An 18,253-nucleotide genomic window follows, 5' to 3' on the forward strand; every position below is an offset into this window, starting at 1 on the left:
ATCTGTATCTTTTAGGTCTACATGCATAAAACAGTTGAGCTAGAATAATGATTAAAAAACACCTCAAGGACATCATCATCATCCATATTTTTAAAAAATAAATGCTATCCCACACAGCTACACAGGGACTGTCAGTAGCAGATGCTTCAACTAAGTACAGACATCCACTTAAATTATCATGTCGCACACTGAAACTAAAAGCCTGTTCACTAATTCATCTGCACTGTTTGTGTTGACAACACATCAGCCTGATATCTGCAGACAGCTCGTTAACTACTCCCCGACAGGGATGGGCTGGATAAAGCAGAATCCACACACTGTTCCCTCAGCTTCCACGGCCTCACATCTCGTAGCCAGAGATAATATCACTTAAATCAGTGTGCAGTGATCAGTGAGGGTTTTTGTACAGTGTAGTCCTCTCTTGATTAGCTACAAGATAGCCAGAGTCAAATAACTATCCAGGGTTACGACAGTCCCATAAACTGCGGCAAGTCCACAGACTGTGGCTTTTTACATCAAAGTGTATGGGACTGTCGTGACTGATAGGCGACTCATACAGCAGCTATCATCTACAACTTAAAATAACCTTTTTGTGTAGGTTGTAATAACTTCCACAAAGTAGATATTTACACATCATACAACCCAAACTGATCCGCTTACAATGATCAGTCACAACACCCCTCGTGCCCCGGAAATGGCTCTGACCTATGGAGCATGGACACAGAACCACTAGGGGTGTCCTGTGATGTTGCCGGGGTGGGTCTCCTGGATCTGGCTTGTTCCAGTGCATCCTACAGATGCTCCATCAGATTGGGATCTGGGGAGTTTGGAGGCCAGGTCAACACCTTGGCACATTGTCCTGCTGGGGGAGGCTGTTGCCATTTTTTTATCCAGCCCTAGTCTAATGTAATTTCTCTTAGGGTGAAATTCATACAGTTTTGTGGCGTTTTGGTGTTATTTGTTTGGGGATGGTATTTTTCTCTCGTCAGTCTCCATAGTCCCACTCACCACATGTATCCTCTGCTGATTCATTACAGCGTGCTCCACTTTTTATGACACTTAAAAGTTGAGGAATGCACCAGCTCATTTATACTGTATGTAGAGCAAAATTGCTTCTAGCAGTCTTGTTCCTACAGGACCACTGCCACCTGTTAGGGGCCATTTGAGAGATGAAAACACGGTCAGTCTTGTTCCTTCACCAGGACGATTCAGGGCAAATGGAGCCCTGAAGCATCTCAGTAAAAATTATCTTGCTGCAGCCCCACTGTAATTTCTGTGGGTTTCTGAGCATGGCTTTAGGTTGGTTGATAGAGAAAATAAGCTCTAATTAATTTTTGGTATTAGCTGAGCCAGTGCCAGCTAATTTACTAAGTTACAACTTAAACAATTAAACTGATAAATCTTCACTGGAATGTCATTTAACTGGAAAGAGAGTTCAATTTAGACTTTTACAGTTATCCAGAGTTTATTTATTGGCCTGAAATAAGAATGAGTTTCATGTTTGTGAAATGTGATAAACCATTTAACACCTCATTTGTGTATTAGGACTAAAGCTACAAAATTCACAAATGAGGTGTTTAATGGTTTTATTTTATTTCCCCAACATGAAACTGTTCACACTTCAGTGATTTTAACTAAAGCTTTGTTCAGACCAGATTCACTGCTCCACTGAGAAATCCACAGGAAGAATAAAATGCTAACTCACATCCCAGCGTTTCATACTCATATATTTGAACTCACACCACCTCCACGGAGTCAGTCAGAGAGCTCAACAGCCTGGAGCTAGAAGGATCAGAGTCTTACTCAATGATGCCTCAGTAGGACTGGATGCTCACCAGCATGGGTTGAAGGACAAACTTCCTCCTCATTATGTCAAAACACTGTTAGTTTGTGTGATGTGTTGCCCAGTCACTCATTTAAAGCTTTCGGCCTTCATGTTGAGGCTTTTCTTCCTGTTTACATCTGAGTTTCTTCTCCTCTCAGGCTTCCTGTGATGTTCCTAGGTACAGGCAGCAGTCACTCTGTGTGTGTGTGTGTGTGTGTGTGTGTGTATCTGTCTGTGTGTGGTCATGCCAACATCTGTAATACAAAATTAGTCCTGATGAGCAGGTTACATCAGGACAGCTGTTAATCTGAGTTGCCACAGAAACCTTGGCGCATCCTCTGGGCAGCAGAGCGATCAAACAGAGTGAGGGAGGCGCTGTGGAGGGAGAGAGACCAGGGCAGGGCGATCACACACTCATAAAGACAAGGGAGAAATGAATAGGAGTCATCGAAATTTTGTTCAGATGACTTTAAATCATCCAGAGCACCTTGCTGTGCAATCGTACAACAGCAATCATATTTCTCTCAATTTTAAACATGACAGTGTTTCCTGTATTGTTCCATTTTTTATGGTTATTGGTGCCTAAATAATGAGGGTTTTCTGTATGGTTATTGCCTGAGTGCCAAATTATTCATCCTAGTTTCATTTGCTTCTCATTCTCAAGCCCGAGAGGAGGCTGAATCCATAATGAATAAAACAAGAGATTACATATAAACTCTTTACAGCGAGAGGAACAATTTCAGGAAAATTCTTCAGCTGCCATCCCGCAGTTAGTATTTATCCGAACCAACTCCATCTGATTCCTTTATCTTTTCTCTCCAGGGAAGCACGTGTCCACAGTGGAGGAGTCTGTAACTCTGGACAACGGAGGATTCACCGCTCTGGAGCTCAACAGCAGAACGCTCAACACCAAGAACTCCTTCCTGAAAAAGAACGGGACCAGGTGAGCTCTCACGGACACATACACACTCTCATCAAAATATTACACAGGTCAACAGATGTGACATCTGTATGTGTGTGTTTGTGCAGGTCTCCTCCCAGGCCGAGTCCAGGTGGTCTTCACTACTCAGACGAAGACATCTGTAACAACTATAATGGAGCTGTGCTCACTGAAAGCACCACACTCACTGAGAAACCCACTGAGGTCTCTGAGTCAGAGGTAGCTCTCTCTTTCAGTCTCTCTCACACTCACTTACTGTCTCTCTCTCCGATTCAAGGCTTAATTGGTTGACAGCAACACATACATAATCATGACAATAGTACATCTATACTGTATACTTGTGCATCTTTATTGATCTCATGATTTGATTTGATTACGATTATCCTCCCAACGATTCAATTCATTGCATTCCCAATTTTCTATATTACTGCATATGGCTACTTTTTCATCAGTGGATAAAAGCAGTCAGATAGATATCAACTCCCTTTTTATTATTTGGAAAAGGGCTGTAGAAATCAATGTCAACATAAATGTCTTTACAGTAAATCCAAGATAAATACATTTCATAGGTCACATTTCATGTCACTGTGAAACCTGATGAAACAGGCTTGTCTTTTGTTGGAGTCTGAAGAGAATATGTTTGATAGACACCTCTTTGAGTAAGAAGAAGAGAAGGTGGAGATGAAAACCAAAGACAAATCACCACCCATTGAAATGGTTAAAATCACTGGGGTGCGCTGTCAGAGAGCTCTCTCCAACCTTCTGCTGAATTGGCTAAAATGCTGCTGATAATGAATGAAAAGTGGCAGTGGTGCAGTTTAATGGCTGTACAATGTAATCGAAATGTCTCTGATTCAATGCTGAGGCTCAGAGCCATTGTTTGATGTCATCACCCTCAAGTCTTGTCTGTGAGCCGAAACAGATGTAGAAGAAAAGACTGCTGACGCTGGTCCGCCATTGATTCAATGACCAATGATTGTCTTGATATCAGACCCCCTACACTTACATTGAAACACCCAAATTCTGTATTTCCTATTAGGTTTCTGTGATTGTGTCCAAAATCACTCCCTGGTTCACTCAGTAGTTTACTCTGTAGTGCGCAGTAATTGGAGGTTTCAGCCACCTGTCATCATCATTTTGCATTGTTGTGAGGTGTAGTGTTGTGAGGTTGTAACTCTTGCAGCTGCATTGTGGGATTGTTAGGAGAATGTAGTGCACATGCCCTGAACAGAGCAGCAGCAGCAGCCGTGACCGGAGACTTCATGGTTTCAGGTTTTCCGTCCGTCCAATGATATCTCACTGAGGTCAAATTTAGCCGAGACATTCACTTGAACACACACATGAACTTTGGTGGTCAAAGGTCACTGTGACGTCACATGACATGTTAGCAGAGGTACACAACCATGAGGAGGTAATTCTAGTTTCATGCGCTGAGGGGTCTATACTGATCATAGATTTCACATTTGGACACAAATAAAATGATGGATGGTAAATACAGTGCACTGTATACTCAGTAGGTGTTTCTGACTCAACTGTGTGTGTGTGTGTGTGTGTGTGTGTGTTTGTATCCAGTTAACAGACAGCGACTATGAGGACGAGCAGCCAAAGCACTCCTTCGTCAACCACTACATGAGCGACCCCACCTACTACAACTCCTGGAAGCGGCAGCCCAAAGGCCTCAAAGGGATCAGCGCTCCTTTCGGCTATGAGGAGTGCGCCACCGCGGACACGGAGCCCTACTACCAGACCGTGGTCACCCAGCACAGCACAGGCGGCGCATACACACCCACGGGGCAGCCCGCGCACACACACGTCAACCCCAACACCAACCCACCGGGATCACGCACCCCTGTGACGGGATTCTCCTCATTTGTTTGACTCTAGAGACAAAACCTGCACAAAATGACACACACACACACGTACACGAAATGAAGGAAGGGGAAGAGGGAACGGTGTGTGTTTGGTCTAGAGGAGGGGAGGGAAGGACAAGATGAGGACACGTGGGACGGAACTGGTGACAAAACAAACCTTCATCCCCCAAAGAACTAAACCCTACACTTCTCACTCGCCTTCTCCCCTCGTTAACAAAGATCCTCACTGTGTCGACGAGTGTGTGTGTGTGTGTTGCTCTCCTACTCTTTCACGCCTCTGTGTCACTGTGCTTACACACACAGTTACTCTCTCGTTTCCACACATTCACACCGGTGGCACCACCAGATATTCATACCTGTTCCAGAGACTCTCCAATGAGAACTGAGAGCTCGATCAGTCCGTTTGTGTAAATGTTGAGGGGAGAATTCAACCTCGAACTGGTTGAACGTGGAATTTCTGCACAACTCTTCTTCTCTGTTTTCTGTATAAGTGCACAAATACACACACGCGCACACATATATGCGTTCGCTGATGCGTCATTTCAGTGTCTCCCACCGGGGAAGAGGAACCTTAAGGGTGAGGAGAATTATTGAAAGATGGCACAGGAGGGAGCAGCTTTTGTTGACAGACTGCTTCATGTCCACAAACACGGAGCTGTCTGCTTTAAAAGACCACCACACAGAGGAAGAGAAGAATAACAATCGATAATCACTGCGTTTGATAAAGGACTGAGAGCAAGTGTGGGCCAGAGTTCTTAAGCACTTAAGGCATTCTCAGTGAGAGTGTTGCGTGGTTTCTGAGAGCGATGTGTGATGTTTGGGGTTTTGGGTTGGAACATATGAAAAAACATGTTTTTTTACCGTCTACTGCCTGTTGTCAGCGCTCGTTACACCACAGTCAGCCCCCTCCCCCTCCGCCCCAAAGCCATAACGCTTGCACTGAGCCGAACCCCTCACATTTCATCTATATTCAGCTGAAGTTTAATTTTTTACAAGTTTGAGCGCGTGTGTGTGTTTGTGTGTGAGCTTGATTGAGACACGTGTGCATACAAGCACACGTGTATAAAATGGCTCTACGCCCTGTTCATCTGTCTCTGTCGTCCACTGCTAAGCAAAGCGTGCCATTGTATGTGTGTTTGTATTTTTAAGATGGATTTTGTACAGGGAAAAACTTTTTACTTGTGCGCTGTTGTACGTAGTTCAGCCACGTTGTTGTGTAATTCAAAGCAAAGAGCGAAACAGCACCAGAAAGAGTTCACGGCTACACTGATGGATTACAACGGTCAAGATTATTTAACGAGAATCAGAAAAAAACACGCTTCAGCGAGTGAATAGGGAACATGATCATGGGATATTTTACAGAATCTTTCTCTTTCAAACTGAAATTTTAACCACGAGGCCCCACTGTCTGAACCCTGGCAGCCTGGCCCACACACATGTACTTCTCCTCAAGTGCAAACAAAAAATCATCCGTCAAGTTTATGCTCATGTATGATTTAAAGATTCTCCACCAACCCAGCCAGCCAGCCCATCGCCAGCCTCCCTCACTCTGTCACGCTTGTTTTGAGTCCCATGCAGCGTGTGAATAAATGGTCATTGTTTAACAGTGTGTCTGTGTGGTCTGTTTTAGTGCTGGCACAGTGAATGTGTCCGTGAGCATCACATACCCCCCCCTTGTTACATGAACTGAATTAAAGATGTGCCATAAAATGTGTTAACTCAGAGTAACCCTGAACTGAACCCACTGACACTGAGCTCCAGGTCTGCGAGCATTGGCACTGTCATTTATGAAAGCAGTAAAAGAAAGGAAGGACCAGACCTTTATCAGCTGCTAATTAATTTCTATCGGTGTTTGAGTGTTCTGCTCTGCTCAGTGTGTGAAGGACCTGTGTGATACTCTTCCCTGCAGCAGGCAGTTCAATTATTCAACAGTTTTGTATGAGATAATTCAGCAGAGGCAAAGTGCATTAATTACAGTTGTGATATATTGTGCACCATGCAAACTGCTATACAGTGGTGGAAGAAGTAGGCAGATCCTTAACTTCATTAAACGTACCAGTGCAACAATACTTCTGTATTTTCTACATTCAAAATCCCACACAGAAGTTTAACAGCATTGTACTTGAAGTATCTAAAGTAGAAATACTGCAGAAAAACATCTCCTCTGACTGATGTCTGATGTGTATCTGTTAAACTGATACAACAGTGTGTAAGCAGTACTTTACTGTTGTAGCTGCAGGAGGTGGAGCTATAGTTAACAAAGGGTTCCAGTCTGTTTTTTTTTTTTTTGTTTTTTTTTTTTGTTGTTTTGGTTTGTTTGTTTTTCTCTCAATTTTTTTCTTATTAGACAGTTTACTTATTTGGGGCTCAAACTATTATTTGAATTAAACCATCTAAAATATTTATGACAACTCAACAAACATGTCACAAACTAAAATCTTTCAGAACCACTGGCTTAATCTTTCAACAAAACACTGAATTTAAGTTTACTGTATGTGTTTTTATGTACAATCTTAATCTGAAAATGTTATTCTGAAGGTGTCGAATAAATGGAGACAAGTTAAAAAAGTACAACATTCAAGTAAAGTACGTTAAAATTATACTTACCATCAGTTTAGTATTAGCCCATATTCATATCCCTCCCCTGCTGATATATATTATCACATAAACGAATTGAAATAACTTTATTAAACAGATTCTACTTTAGTGTTGTTGATACTTTCACACTGAGATACATGGATACACAAATTATCCCAGCAATCATCAACACTAATGACAGTCATCAGTGCAACTATAATCAAATGGGATGTCATGAGATTATATAAATCATGTTTCATTATTTTCATTTTACCTGTTGAAACCTTTCGTGCAAAAAAGCGGACATGTTACTGAAAAAATATGACTTATCTTTGTGACGCCTTGATGATATGGTATGAACTTTATTGTTAATGGGAGAAAAGGCAATAATTAATGAATTAATTTTGGTCAGTTCAAGCAGGCTATTTAAAGAGGAGCCCTAAATTTGTATGCTGTATTTTTCATGCTATCACATGATATGGGCCCAGGGCAGTGTCGGCAAATCAAGAAAAAGAGGAAGAAGAAGAAAAATTGCCACTAAACAGGACACAAAACAACAACAAAGAAAACAGAAAAAGGCAAAAATGATTCAAAATACACGCAAAGTACCAGAAAATAGACACAATGTAACCAGAATGAGATGCAACATCACCACAAAGAGATGCAAAATGGCTAAAAATAAATGCAAAACGACTAAAAATAGAAGCAAAGAAGCGCTAAAGACTACAAACGTATTAGTATTTTGTGTCTTTCAGTCGTGGTCTCTTGTCTCTGTAAAGAAGTGATTCAGGGCCTTCCACATGTCTCTGCCCACAGATTATAATATAATAAAGACTAATAATAATCCGTCCACATAATTCATGAGCTCCCCGGACTCTGCCGTGTGGCTCCCAGCCGGCAGGGGTCGCTGTGGGGCGGTGAAACAGACCCGGGGGAGAGTGTTGTGGTGTCCGGAAGAAGGACCGTCAGCATGGCGGCGATGTTTTTTGCTTCATGCTTTGCTTTCTGGTCTGCTGTTTTCTATATAACAACACAACGTAGAATAAAAACGCAGTGAGCTGCTTCCCCAGGCGCTAACGGCTGCGGCGGCTCGGAGCAGGAGGAGGCAGCCGTTACATCTCTCTCTCTCTCTCTCTCTCTCTCTCTCTCTCTCTCTCTCTCTCTCTCTCTCTCTCTCTCTCTCTCTCTCTCTCTCGGTGTCGGTCCGCACACGTCGGGACTTCTGACCCACTTTGGTTCGGTGAGTTTTCGTCTCCTCCTCGACTATCGCTTGCTTGTCGGATTAAAACTCTACACCTGTCCTGTCTCTGTCCGCTGTCAGAGAGGGAGAGGTCTGTCCGTTAAAAACTGGAGGACATCTTCGCTGAAAACCGAAGGATTGGAATAACTGATCCTGCGGTGTGTGTGTGTGTGTGTGTTGTGGTTGTTTACAGTGACTGCACTGCAGTTTGTGGTGTTTTTACTTCAGGTTGCAGTGACGGGAAAGAAACGCAGGACTCCCAAACAGCGGCTCATAGCACCCACAGTGAAACAACAAAACACCTGTAATCCCTGAGCAACCGAGGGGCACCTGAAGGCCCCCTAGACCCCCCACCTGACAGGGGCCCCAGTCACTCCAGACTCAACTGTTTCATTTCTCCAAATACCTGTTATGTCCCTCTGTCTGACTTTGTTTCACACAGACCAGCAGACAAATAATAGTAGTTGTATATTTTCTTTACAAATGAAAAAATGTTAAAAGCAAACTTTGAACATGTTTTTGATCCTTTAAAATGTTTTTGCAGATGGAGGTGTTTTGTTTATTGATAATGAAATCTTACTAACGTGGTGGTGACTGTCAGATATATGGTATAGTGAGAAAAAAGGCTGTAAAGTGAAGATGCTTTCAAATAGTAATGTAATGATATTATCAAGTTATCAAGTAATTTCATACAAAGTAAACAGAACAAAACCTAAATCAAAGTAATACTTGTATTTCCCTTAAAACAGCACCACCAAAAACAATTCTCTTGACTTCTACTGGTTGCATTTTTATCAGCTGAGTCACTCAGTCATAATAATTGCAAATATGCAAACAGTCCCAGGTTTGAGCCTCGGTTGAGAGATTTGCTGCTCAGTCTCACATGATAGAGCTGATTTTTTTTTACGTTATTTTTTTACTTCTGGTTGAACAAAGCAATCAATTCAACAATGTTTCCTTCAGCTTTAGGAAATATTTCTGCAACAAAAGCAAGCAAGTTGAACATTATTAGAATAGCATGCATGTTTCTTTTCATGCATGTTTGTAATTAGTTTCTACTGCTCAGAAGGCCTAAGGCTCTCCAGCTCTGCTGACAGTGAACTCAAGAGCAAGATGACGACTTCTTCCTGTTTCGGACTTGGCTGATGTGTCTGCTCAACGAACGTCACCTGTTATTATTAAGTCTGTGCATTTTGGATTTCACATGCAATTTTGCAGTGAAATGGGAGATTACCAGACAGGGAGAAAGAAATTACACACAAAGGAAAAGAGCCAGAAACTAATTTCTGTTTGTTTCTTTTGCAGCCTTCCTAGACCTTCCTGAGCAGGATGAAACATCAGGAGCTTGAGCACGGACCAAAGAGGCTGATGTTTTAACTCAGTGACTCTTACTTGAGTTAAAGAGGAAATAAAATTATCCATAGTGGAAAAAAAACTAACAATGGGTGAAGTGACTGTAGAAGTAGCCGAGGAGGTGACGAAACAGGACATCTCCTCTGAGCCGCTTCCCGAGCCACTACTGATAATCCTGTCCCCACCTCCGCCTTTCTTACCTGTCCCTGGTGAGCCGGCCATGTTTTGGCACAAGTGGCTTAAAGCTTTTGAACACTACCTCGAAGCGCTTGGTGAGAACGAGCTGGTCGACTCCAGTAAGTGTGTGCTTTTACAGAATTGCCTTGGCCCAGAGGGGCAACGCATCTTCACGACACTGATCCAGGGCGAAACCACGTATGCAGTGGCTGTCTCAGCACTGACGGGGTTCTTCAACTCTGATCTTACCTCTCAGATGCACCGCCTTAAATTCCATCAGAGGGCTCAGATGCCCGGAGAGACCGTAGATCAGTTTGTGACTACGTTAGAAGAACTGCTGAAGCCTTGCAACTGTGGAGACTTGCAAGACAAACTTATTTTGGATCAGCTTATTGAGAAAACAAACAGTCCACAGCTCAAAGAGAGGCTGTTGTTGGAGAGGGAAACTCTGACCTTGGCTGCAGCGTTAGTTATCAGTAAAGAAGTGGAATCTGCTTTAAATGAATCTGAGCTGTTTGGTTTTCATGAGGTCAGTGTGGACATTGGAGATGATTTAGACCCTCCTGTTCAAAGGAAGGCCAAAAGAGGACGACCTCGGCGCGGGGAGAAAAGGACAAAAGCAAAACCACACTTGACTAAAACCCCAATAAAGTCATCCAGATATAAAGACAACTACTATTACAGTAATGATAAGCTATATTATAGTGATAATGATGAAGACAATTCTAAGAGTGCTGGTGAGACTAATCTGGCTTGTGATAAAAATAAATGTGATGATGGTAACAAAGCCTCATCATCATCATCACAGAGGATGGAGGAGGAAGGCTGCAACGGGGCTAGCAACGATGATAGTGATGGTAGCAATGACGACAACGATGAGGACTTTGTCATTTCTCCATCAAAACTTAAAGGTCCCCACTGTCCCATCTGTACCGAGAGGCGCTTCAGAGACGCACACAAACTGGCCAGACACATGAGGACACACACAAAGGAAAAACCATTCAGCTGCCCCGTCTGCACTACGACTTTCAGCCAGTCATACCACATGACCCGACACATGAGGAACCAGCACGGCGCGGGCCAACACGTCTGCTCCACGTGTGGGAAGAGTTTAGGGAGCTTCGCGGAGCTGCAGAGTCACAAGAGGACACACTCGTCGCAAATCCTGTCATGCCCGGAGTGTCATGAAAAATTCACCAACAACGATGCGTTTTTTAGTCATATCATGTCACATGGCAAAAACCAGTCTACCCAGACAGAGGGACAGAGCTTCCAGCAAAATGATGACATGAAAAACCAAGAGATAGTTGAATCGTGTAAGGATAAAAATAATGACAGTGTTGACTGTCATGACAATGTTCCTGAGAATGATAAAGACTCTGGTAATGGTGATTCTCAGGGTAAAGGATCTGAAGTTAATATTAAGACAGAAGTCAAGGACTCTGATGAAGCTAAATCTCAAGATGGAGGCCGCAAGAAAGAAAAAGTCACCTCTAAGACTAAAACAAAAGGCCATTTTTGTCCCATCTGTGTCGGCAGACGCTTCAGAGGGCCAAACAAACTCGCCAGACACATGAGGACGCACACAAAGGAGAAACCGTTCACCTGTCCAGTCTGCGCTTTGACCTTCAGCCAGTCCTACCACATGACCCGACATGTGAGGAACCAGCATGGCTTGGGCCAGTACATCTGCTTCTAAATGTGGGAAAAACTTGAGCAGTTGGCTGGAACTGAAAGCTCACAAGAAGACTCATGCAGTCGAAGGCCTGACGTGTCTTTCGTGCGATAAACAGTTCAAGGAGAAGGCTGCGCTTGTGAGTCATCTCAAATTACACAAGAAGGTCCAGTCCAGTCCTCGAAGCCTCATCTGCGGCGATTGCGGCAAAGTGTTTGGTCGAATGTATCATTTGAAAAGGCACATAGTGACCCATCGCAAAGCGACGAATGGTGAGTGTTACACATGCCCCGATTGTCAGAAGAACTTTGCCTTCCCAGAAGACCTCAACAAACACCTGGAGATTCATGTGAAAGAAAACAATGGGACTTGTCCAAAATGTAACGAAACCTTCAGCAGTCCAGAGGAGCTGGAGACGCACATGGGAGTTCATGAAAAGTCTTACACCTGTAACACCTGTGGGAAGAAGTTTAAGGTTGAGTACGCGCTGAAAAAGCATGAGCAAGGCCACCAAAACGATCAGTATTATTGTTCATTGTGCCGCAAGCGCTTCATTAAACTGTCTCACTACAAGAGGCACATAATGGTCCACGACAGGCGGGAATCTAGATGTCCTCACTGTGACAGCGTCTTTCTACAGTTAACAGCTTTGAAATATCACCTGCGGACTCATACTGAAGAAAGACCATACCAGTGTTCCTGCTGTATTGAGACCTTTGAGGAAAAAGAAGATCTGGAGCAGCATTGTCTTAAACATAGGAAATTCAAAAAGGAGAGGCCTTACTCGTGCACTCGTTGTGACTGCGCTTTCTCCACGTTGATGGAGCTGACAGACCACATGAGCTCACATGAGGGGGAGCAACCGTTGAACTGCCCCGTCTGCGGCAGGACTTTTCTGAACAAGAACAAGCTGGAGAAGCACCTGAGCATCCACACGGGGGAGAGACCACACCTCTGCTCCATCTGCGGCAACGGCTTCCCCTCCGCCGCCAGCCTCAAGTTACACATCCACATCCACACGGGAGAGAAACCCTTCCAGTGTTCGCAGTGCAGCAAGAGCTTCAGGTCGTCCAGCGGGCTGCGGCTGCACAGCAGGCAGCACATGGAGGTGCGACCCAGTTACAAGTGTCCCGAGTGTGGCAGGACTTATGGCCGTATGACGGAGCTGAAGATGCACCAGCGGTATCACACGGGGGACAAACCATACACATGCACCTGCTGCAATAAACGCTTTATTAGCAAAGATAAACTGAACGTTCACATGAGGATACACACAGGAGAGAGGCCATATTCCTGCCCCCACTGCGGACAGACATTTACACAGACTGGAGACAGAAATAGACACATTAGTAAATATCACTAGTTAGATACTGTAGGAACACAATATTAGTGAGGCTTTGGTTTTGAATGATCATATCAGCGGTTTTGCATGTTTGTGCGGGCGTGTATCAGGAACATCAAATTCTGATTTTTGTCATATTATTTGAGAAAGAATAAGAACCTAAATATGTTACTTAAGTAGATTTAAGCTGCCATGAACACTATATTGTCATAATGCATTTTTGTTAGTGAGTAAATAAGTTAATTTTACAAGGACAATTTACTGAGAAGACTGGGGATTGTTTATTAACCAGTGCTTAAATGCTACTTTTCAGTACCTTACTTAAAGAAATAAATGTATTTCTACAAAAAGCCTTTTGTTTAAGAAGCCAAATGTACATTCAAATTATTGAAGTAAAGCATTAACTGAATCACAGCACGTACATTTGGATTGTTTTGTTGGCACACATTTACTTGAAGCAACAAAATGTAGTTTTGCTAAGCAACAGCAGCCTCCACAGCCAGAAGTGGTAATTCATTCTGTTGGGCTCAGAATCCAAGCAGTTAAGTGGTTTTCATGTACAGAAAACAAAGGTTATCAAGCTCTTGAATTGAAACACAGCTGAATGGTGTATAGTCCTTATTCTCCCTGTTACAAATCAGTGTACCACCAGAATGATGTTGAAGCTGTTAGTTTAAGGTAATATTGTTACGTAATGTTCCTTTAATTGATGGTGGGCAAAAACATGCAAATCCACTGATTATCTCTGTGCAGTATAAGCATTCACTGTCGTCAGTTTCTACAAGCTTCAAGCCTGGACTCTCTTCACTATCACTACATCATTGCTTAATGCAAAAGCTCTGCATTAGGGTTTAGTCCCTGTAGTTCATCCTTCCCACCCATGTGCCTGACACATCCTTCCTGTAAAGCACTTTCTCATTCAAAACATCCTGATCTTAGCAACAAATTGACACACTAGTAACAGGTATGTGAATCTGACATCTAGCCTTTCCGCTCACTGCTCAAGTCTGTCATCAACCTGGATACAATCAGTCACTCCAGATTGATACCAACAAAGAGTTCAGAGATCTTGTTTAGTTCTTTTATTGCCCTCCTTACTATCAGTATGTGTTGTCATGAAATTATGTTTGTTTCACTTTTTGATATCTTTTTGTTTAGGCTTCTCTGTAACCACATATTTTTATTTGTGTTTAGAAAAGTGCCATAGAAATAAAACTATTATTCACTCTGCTTGTTTATGTAAGGAGGTTTTTGAACAATATTGTAAAGGGTAAACATTCTCAGACTCAAAAGTAATGATTTAGAAAATAAATCATCAATAAATCAATGAAGTTTTCAGTACCTGGAATTCTGTTACTGACTTGCAGTCTGTCTTCAGTTGCTTAATCAGACACAAGTCAAAAAAGATTGTGTCTCCATACAAAGCACTGTATCACCATTAATTACTACATACCACTGCCTGCAATGAATGTGTAAATTTTCATTGGAAAAAAATGTTAACCATGATAAACATGTTTGATTAAAACCCTGTAGACATGAACACAAACAGAAAACAATAGAACAAGGAATAAGGTGACAGATGATCTGATAATTGAATCGGTAAAGGAGCAGGAGCCTAGGCAAGACAAGAACATCAGTGAAAACCGTCCACACGAGGGCGCTGTAGAGGTATAAAATATCAAATGTGTGTGAGATTAACGAAAAACAAATAACAGCAAATGAACAACAATATACAAGTGACAAAACAGCGTCAAATCTTAACGGAGAGATAAAAAATGTAAAATATCGATTGTGTTACTGTATTACTATAACTACTACTACTGCTGCTGCTGACCTGTAATATGCAGAGTGAACTGCAGGCGGCGGTAAAGAGGAAAACTAGTCTCGAGTTCACCAGAAGAAGAAGGAGGAGGCGTCGTCGTCATTGTTTTGGTCATCTGGTTTTTTCTCAGGTTGCATCTATGATTGAATGAAGAGAAAATCCTCCGAATAGGGCGATAAATACTGACAGAGCTTCTGTAGTTTGAATAACTTGGTAAGTTCAATAGACTTAGAAAGGAAATAAGAAGTCGTACATGTAAAGTAAGATTGCTGAATGTTAAGTTGCGCCTGCTGAAACACGTCTGTGCGTTGTATCGAGCTGATTGTTCTCTGCAGCTTTGACACTGCAGTCAAAACGGCAGCTCCTCTGTCTGTAAAGTCGTCTGAAGTTTAACCGAGTAACGATATTGACAGATGTTTGTTAACTTGCAATAATTGGTTAATGCATTAACGGCCTCACTCTACACATCCGCCCAACTCACGTTTTTGTGGAAGAAGAGAAGTGGCGATAAAAAAAAAAAAAGGTTCATGCAGCAGAAGTTAAAATTCTCTTTGCAATTACAGATTAATTTCCTCGTCAAGATTTGTAAGCGTAAATCTCCAGATGTGTAAGATGAATATTATTTTATTGAGCAATGTATTTCCTGCTTCAGTCAACCAACCAATCAGTAGTTGTTTTATTTTGAAAGTTAAAGCCATACGTAATCTGGCCTCTGCCCGGACATGTTAAACCGTGGATCAGGTTGATGTGAATGTTTGAAGTAAATAACAGCCACATACTGCATGGACCAAATGTAATTATTGCATAAGAAAGTAGTCTCTACTGTGTCTCTTAATGTGAAATTGAATTTGTATAATTCAAATAAATATGAGTGATTTAGTTGGAAGAGTAATCAGTGGTGATCTCCACACATTAAGATGTAATGGGTTCACCCTGTTATTGTAGTTTATTATGTATGTGGTTGAGTCAAGATGTTAGCAGAGGGAGTCAGTGGAGCTGCAGTTTACAATTTGGAAGAAAATAACACTTAATAATTACTTCGTCATCAACACATATATAGATTTTCTAATTCAAAATCACGTTGGAATAAAATTATCATTATTAATTGAAATATCATTGCTGAGTTGATGCTGAGGTTATAATGTAGTCGTAGTCCTGTTGGTTTCAGTGGAGAATTTTAGTGTGAAAGTCTAAATGATGTTTTATATCTTTATAATCAATAACACAAGTGTATACGTGTTTGTTTATGTTCTAGATAAGTCAGCATGACGACCAAGCACAGACTGATAACTGATTCATTCAAGGTGGTAAAGAAAGCAAGGAGGGGTGGGAAACGAGAGAAGAGATCTACTCCTCCTCCACCACAGAAAGGTGAGGACCAGCACAGACTTGTATCTGATCTCCACTCAGTGATACAGGTGTGAATGGCCCATAACTGAACTGACTTGAATTCTCTGTGAATCCTTTGACGTACCAGAGGCTGAGACTGACACAGTCAGACAGGAGGAGCTGCAGAAGCTCAGACAGTTTGATCTGGACTGGAGATTTGGGCCCTGCACAGGTAACACACAAACACATTTATATTATAGAATATCAGACTTTGCTATTTAATAAAAAAGAAAGAGAGAGATAAAGTGCCGTCAGCTGAAATGTTGTTCACTGCTTCGGGTATGTGCACAGGGTGAGAATCTCTGTGTAGGTCAAGATAATATGAATTGCATGTGTCGGCTGATGATGGAGCATCAGCAAGAAAACTTTCACCCGATGGAGGGCATGATGTGGACGTTATGTCTTTGGTAGTTTGTGCACTACATGCACCCAATTTATATTTCCATGTCTGCTCTAAACAAAGTGCATAATTTTTAGGGGGAGGAGGGTTGTCATTTTAATAAATTAGTCAGTTTGATTATAAGGGTCTCCTGTAACTCATTTAATTTCATGCAGGTAGAAGGATCAAAAACCCTTGTTCATTTAAAATCCTGGTTAGGACAATGTGAATAGAGTTTTGTTATTAACCCTTCACTACAGGTAGGAAATAATGACTTTGTAAGCAACACAAAACATCTCTTTGTTTAACAAACTTTATTACTGTGTTGACACATCACCAATGGATGCAGTACAGGTGAACATGTTGATATGTTCACTATGTCCACTTCATACAGTGATGATATGGCAGATGTTGTGTATACAGCTTGTTCTGCTGCCCCCAAGTGGCCAAACGACATCTATAAATGCAGCTTTAATGAGGCGAAAGTAAGATCTCGGTGTGTTTGCCATTGATGACAGAAATGAAGCAATTAAGATGAACTAAATCCAGCTGTAAAATGTTATTGCTGTAATATGTGTTATTTATATTTACATTTTTTATATTATTATTTTCATTATATTATTATATCTGTTTTCCTATAGTCAGTTTTAGAGAGTTCCTCCACTGACTTCTTGCACAACGTAGTATCGTAGCTGTTTTCGGTGAAGGTATAACTGGTGTAAAACATTTTTTACTCACACAAAACTCTGAATCATTTATCATATGGTCTGTCTCTTTCCAGGTATCAGCAGGCTGCAGAGATGGGAGAGAGCACAGCTTCATGGTCTGAACCCACCTGAGGAGATCAGAGAGCTGCTGCTGAAAACACACATCGATCCTGAGTACAAGCTGAGGTAACACACTCACGCAATCAAGGGAAACTGACTTCAGTTACATTATTTAGAATCAATGCATTACTAAAGTTGGGGAGATGATTTTAGTTGTGTTTGTTAATGTTTGCAGCCTAAAATCAGTGTTTGCACAAAAAGTGTTTCAGCTGTGTTTCTCAGTCAAGCTGTCCACGCAGGCGCCTTACAGGCTATTTTGTAGAAACAGATTTTTCTTTTTTTTTTTGATATGGAAATTTTCTATATATGTTTGTGTGTGTGTGTATGTATAATTGTGATTTTAATTATAAGTCTGCATTTAATTCATGCAAAGTTCATGTACTGCTAAAAAAATTTGACTAATATTCTGCCCTGTTTGTGTTCCTTGTCTTTCAGCCTGTGGAGTGAATATCCTTTGTGAGGAAGTCATCCTATGAAAGAGAAATTAACACAGACGCCAACAGAAGTCAAATACGAGACCGAAGAATGGCAGAACATCCAGATGTGTTATTTCTTTTCTTGCAGTTGCAGTACATTGTCTTCCTCACACTAAGTTTTATTAACATTTAAAACTTTTTTTAAAGAATCTACCAAAACACTGTCTGCCTTGTAATTTTGATGGTGGGTGGGGTTAAGGCTAAGTGCTAGAAATTAAATGGTGAAGGACACATCAATTAGAAAGTCACACATTCACATATTTTGCTCCCTTGCATCTAGAGTGTGGTCTGCACACTGACATACATTTGCCCTCAGTCTTTTTATAACTGACCTAACTTACACACTCTCTCCGCTTTTCG

The 18,253-nt window shown here is 41.8% G+C and overlaps 4 protein-coding genes across 5 annotated transcripts in view; all 4 read left to right on the forward strand.

Moving 5' to 3' along the window:
* sdk1b (sidekick cell adhesion molecule 1b) overlaps positions 1 to 6,245 on the forward strand; it is a 218,953-nt gene extending 212,708 nt beyond the window's left edge. For both annotated transcript variants that reach the window (XM_018684437.2, XM_018684438.2), the window contains 3 exons: positions 2,648 to 2,768; positions 2,855 to 2,984; positions 4,338 to 6,245. In XM_018684437.2, coding sequence (XP_018539953.1) covers positions 2,648 to 2,768; positions 2,855 to 2,984; positions 4,338 to 4,643 — 557 coding nt within the window. In that variant the 3' untranslated portion in view covers positions 4,644 to 6,245. The remainder of the gene's footprint in view (positions 1 to 2,647; positions 2,769 to 2,854; positions 2,985 to 4,337) is intronic.
* A 1,863-nt stretch (positions 6,246 to 8,108) lies between these two features.
* LOC108888448 (zinc finger protein 572) lies at positions 8,109 to 11,682 on the forward strand. The gene is made up of 2 exons (XM_018684434.2): positions 8,109 to 8,453; positions 9,759 to 11,682. The coding sequence occupies exon 2, from the start codon at positions 9,895 to 9,897 to the stop codon at positions 11,680 to 11,682; it is 1,788 nt and encodes a 595-aa protein (XP_018539950.2). The 5' UTR covers positions 8,109 to 8,453; positions 9,759 to 9,894.
* Positions 11,683 to 11,881: 199 nt separating this feature from the next.
* Positions 11,882 to 13,021, forward strand: LOC127142435 (zinc finger protein 239-like). The gene has a single exon (XM_051070267.1). It carries the CDS (start codon positions 11,882 to 11,884, stop codon positions 13,019 to 13,021), a length of 1,140 nt encoding a protein of 379 aa, XP_050926224.1.
* A 1,856-nt stretch (positions 13,022 to 14,877) lies between these two features.
* On the forward strand, positions 14,878 to 18,055 carry pold4 (DNA polymerase delta 4, accessory subunit). Its single transcript, XM_018684435.2, has 5 exons — positions 14,878 to 15,035; positions 16,078 to 16,193; positions 16,300 to 16,383; positions 17,372 to 17,483; positions 17,853 to 18,055. The coding sequence occupies exons 2-5, from the start codon at positions 16,088 to 16,090 to the stop codon at positions 17,875 to 17,877; spliced, it is 327 nt and encodes a 108-aa protein (XP_018539951.1). The 5' UTR covers positions 14,878 to 15,035; positions 16,078 to 16,087; the 3' UTR covers positions 17,878 to 18,055.
* The last annotated feature ends 198 nt before the right edge of the window (positions 18,056 to 18,253 follow it).

Source organism: Lates calcarifer, linkage group LG5 (genome assembly GCF_001640805.2).
Source record: "Lates calcarifer isolate ASB-BC8 linkage group LG5, TLL_Latcal_v3, whole genome shotgun sequence".
In the NCBI taxonomy this organism is placed as follows: Eukaryota; Metazoa; Chordata; class Actinopteri; family Centropomidae; genus Lates; species Lates calcarifer.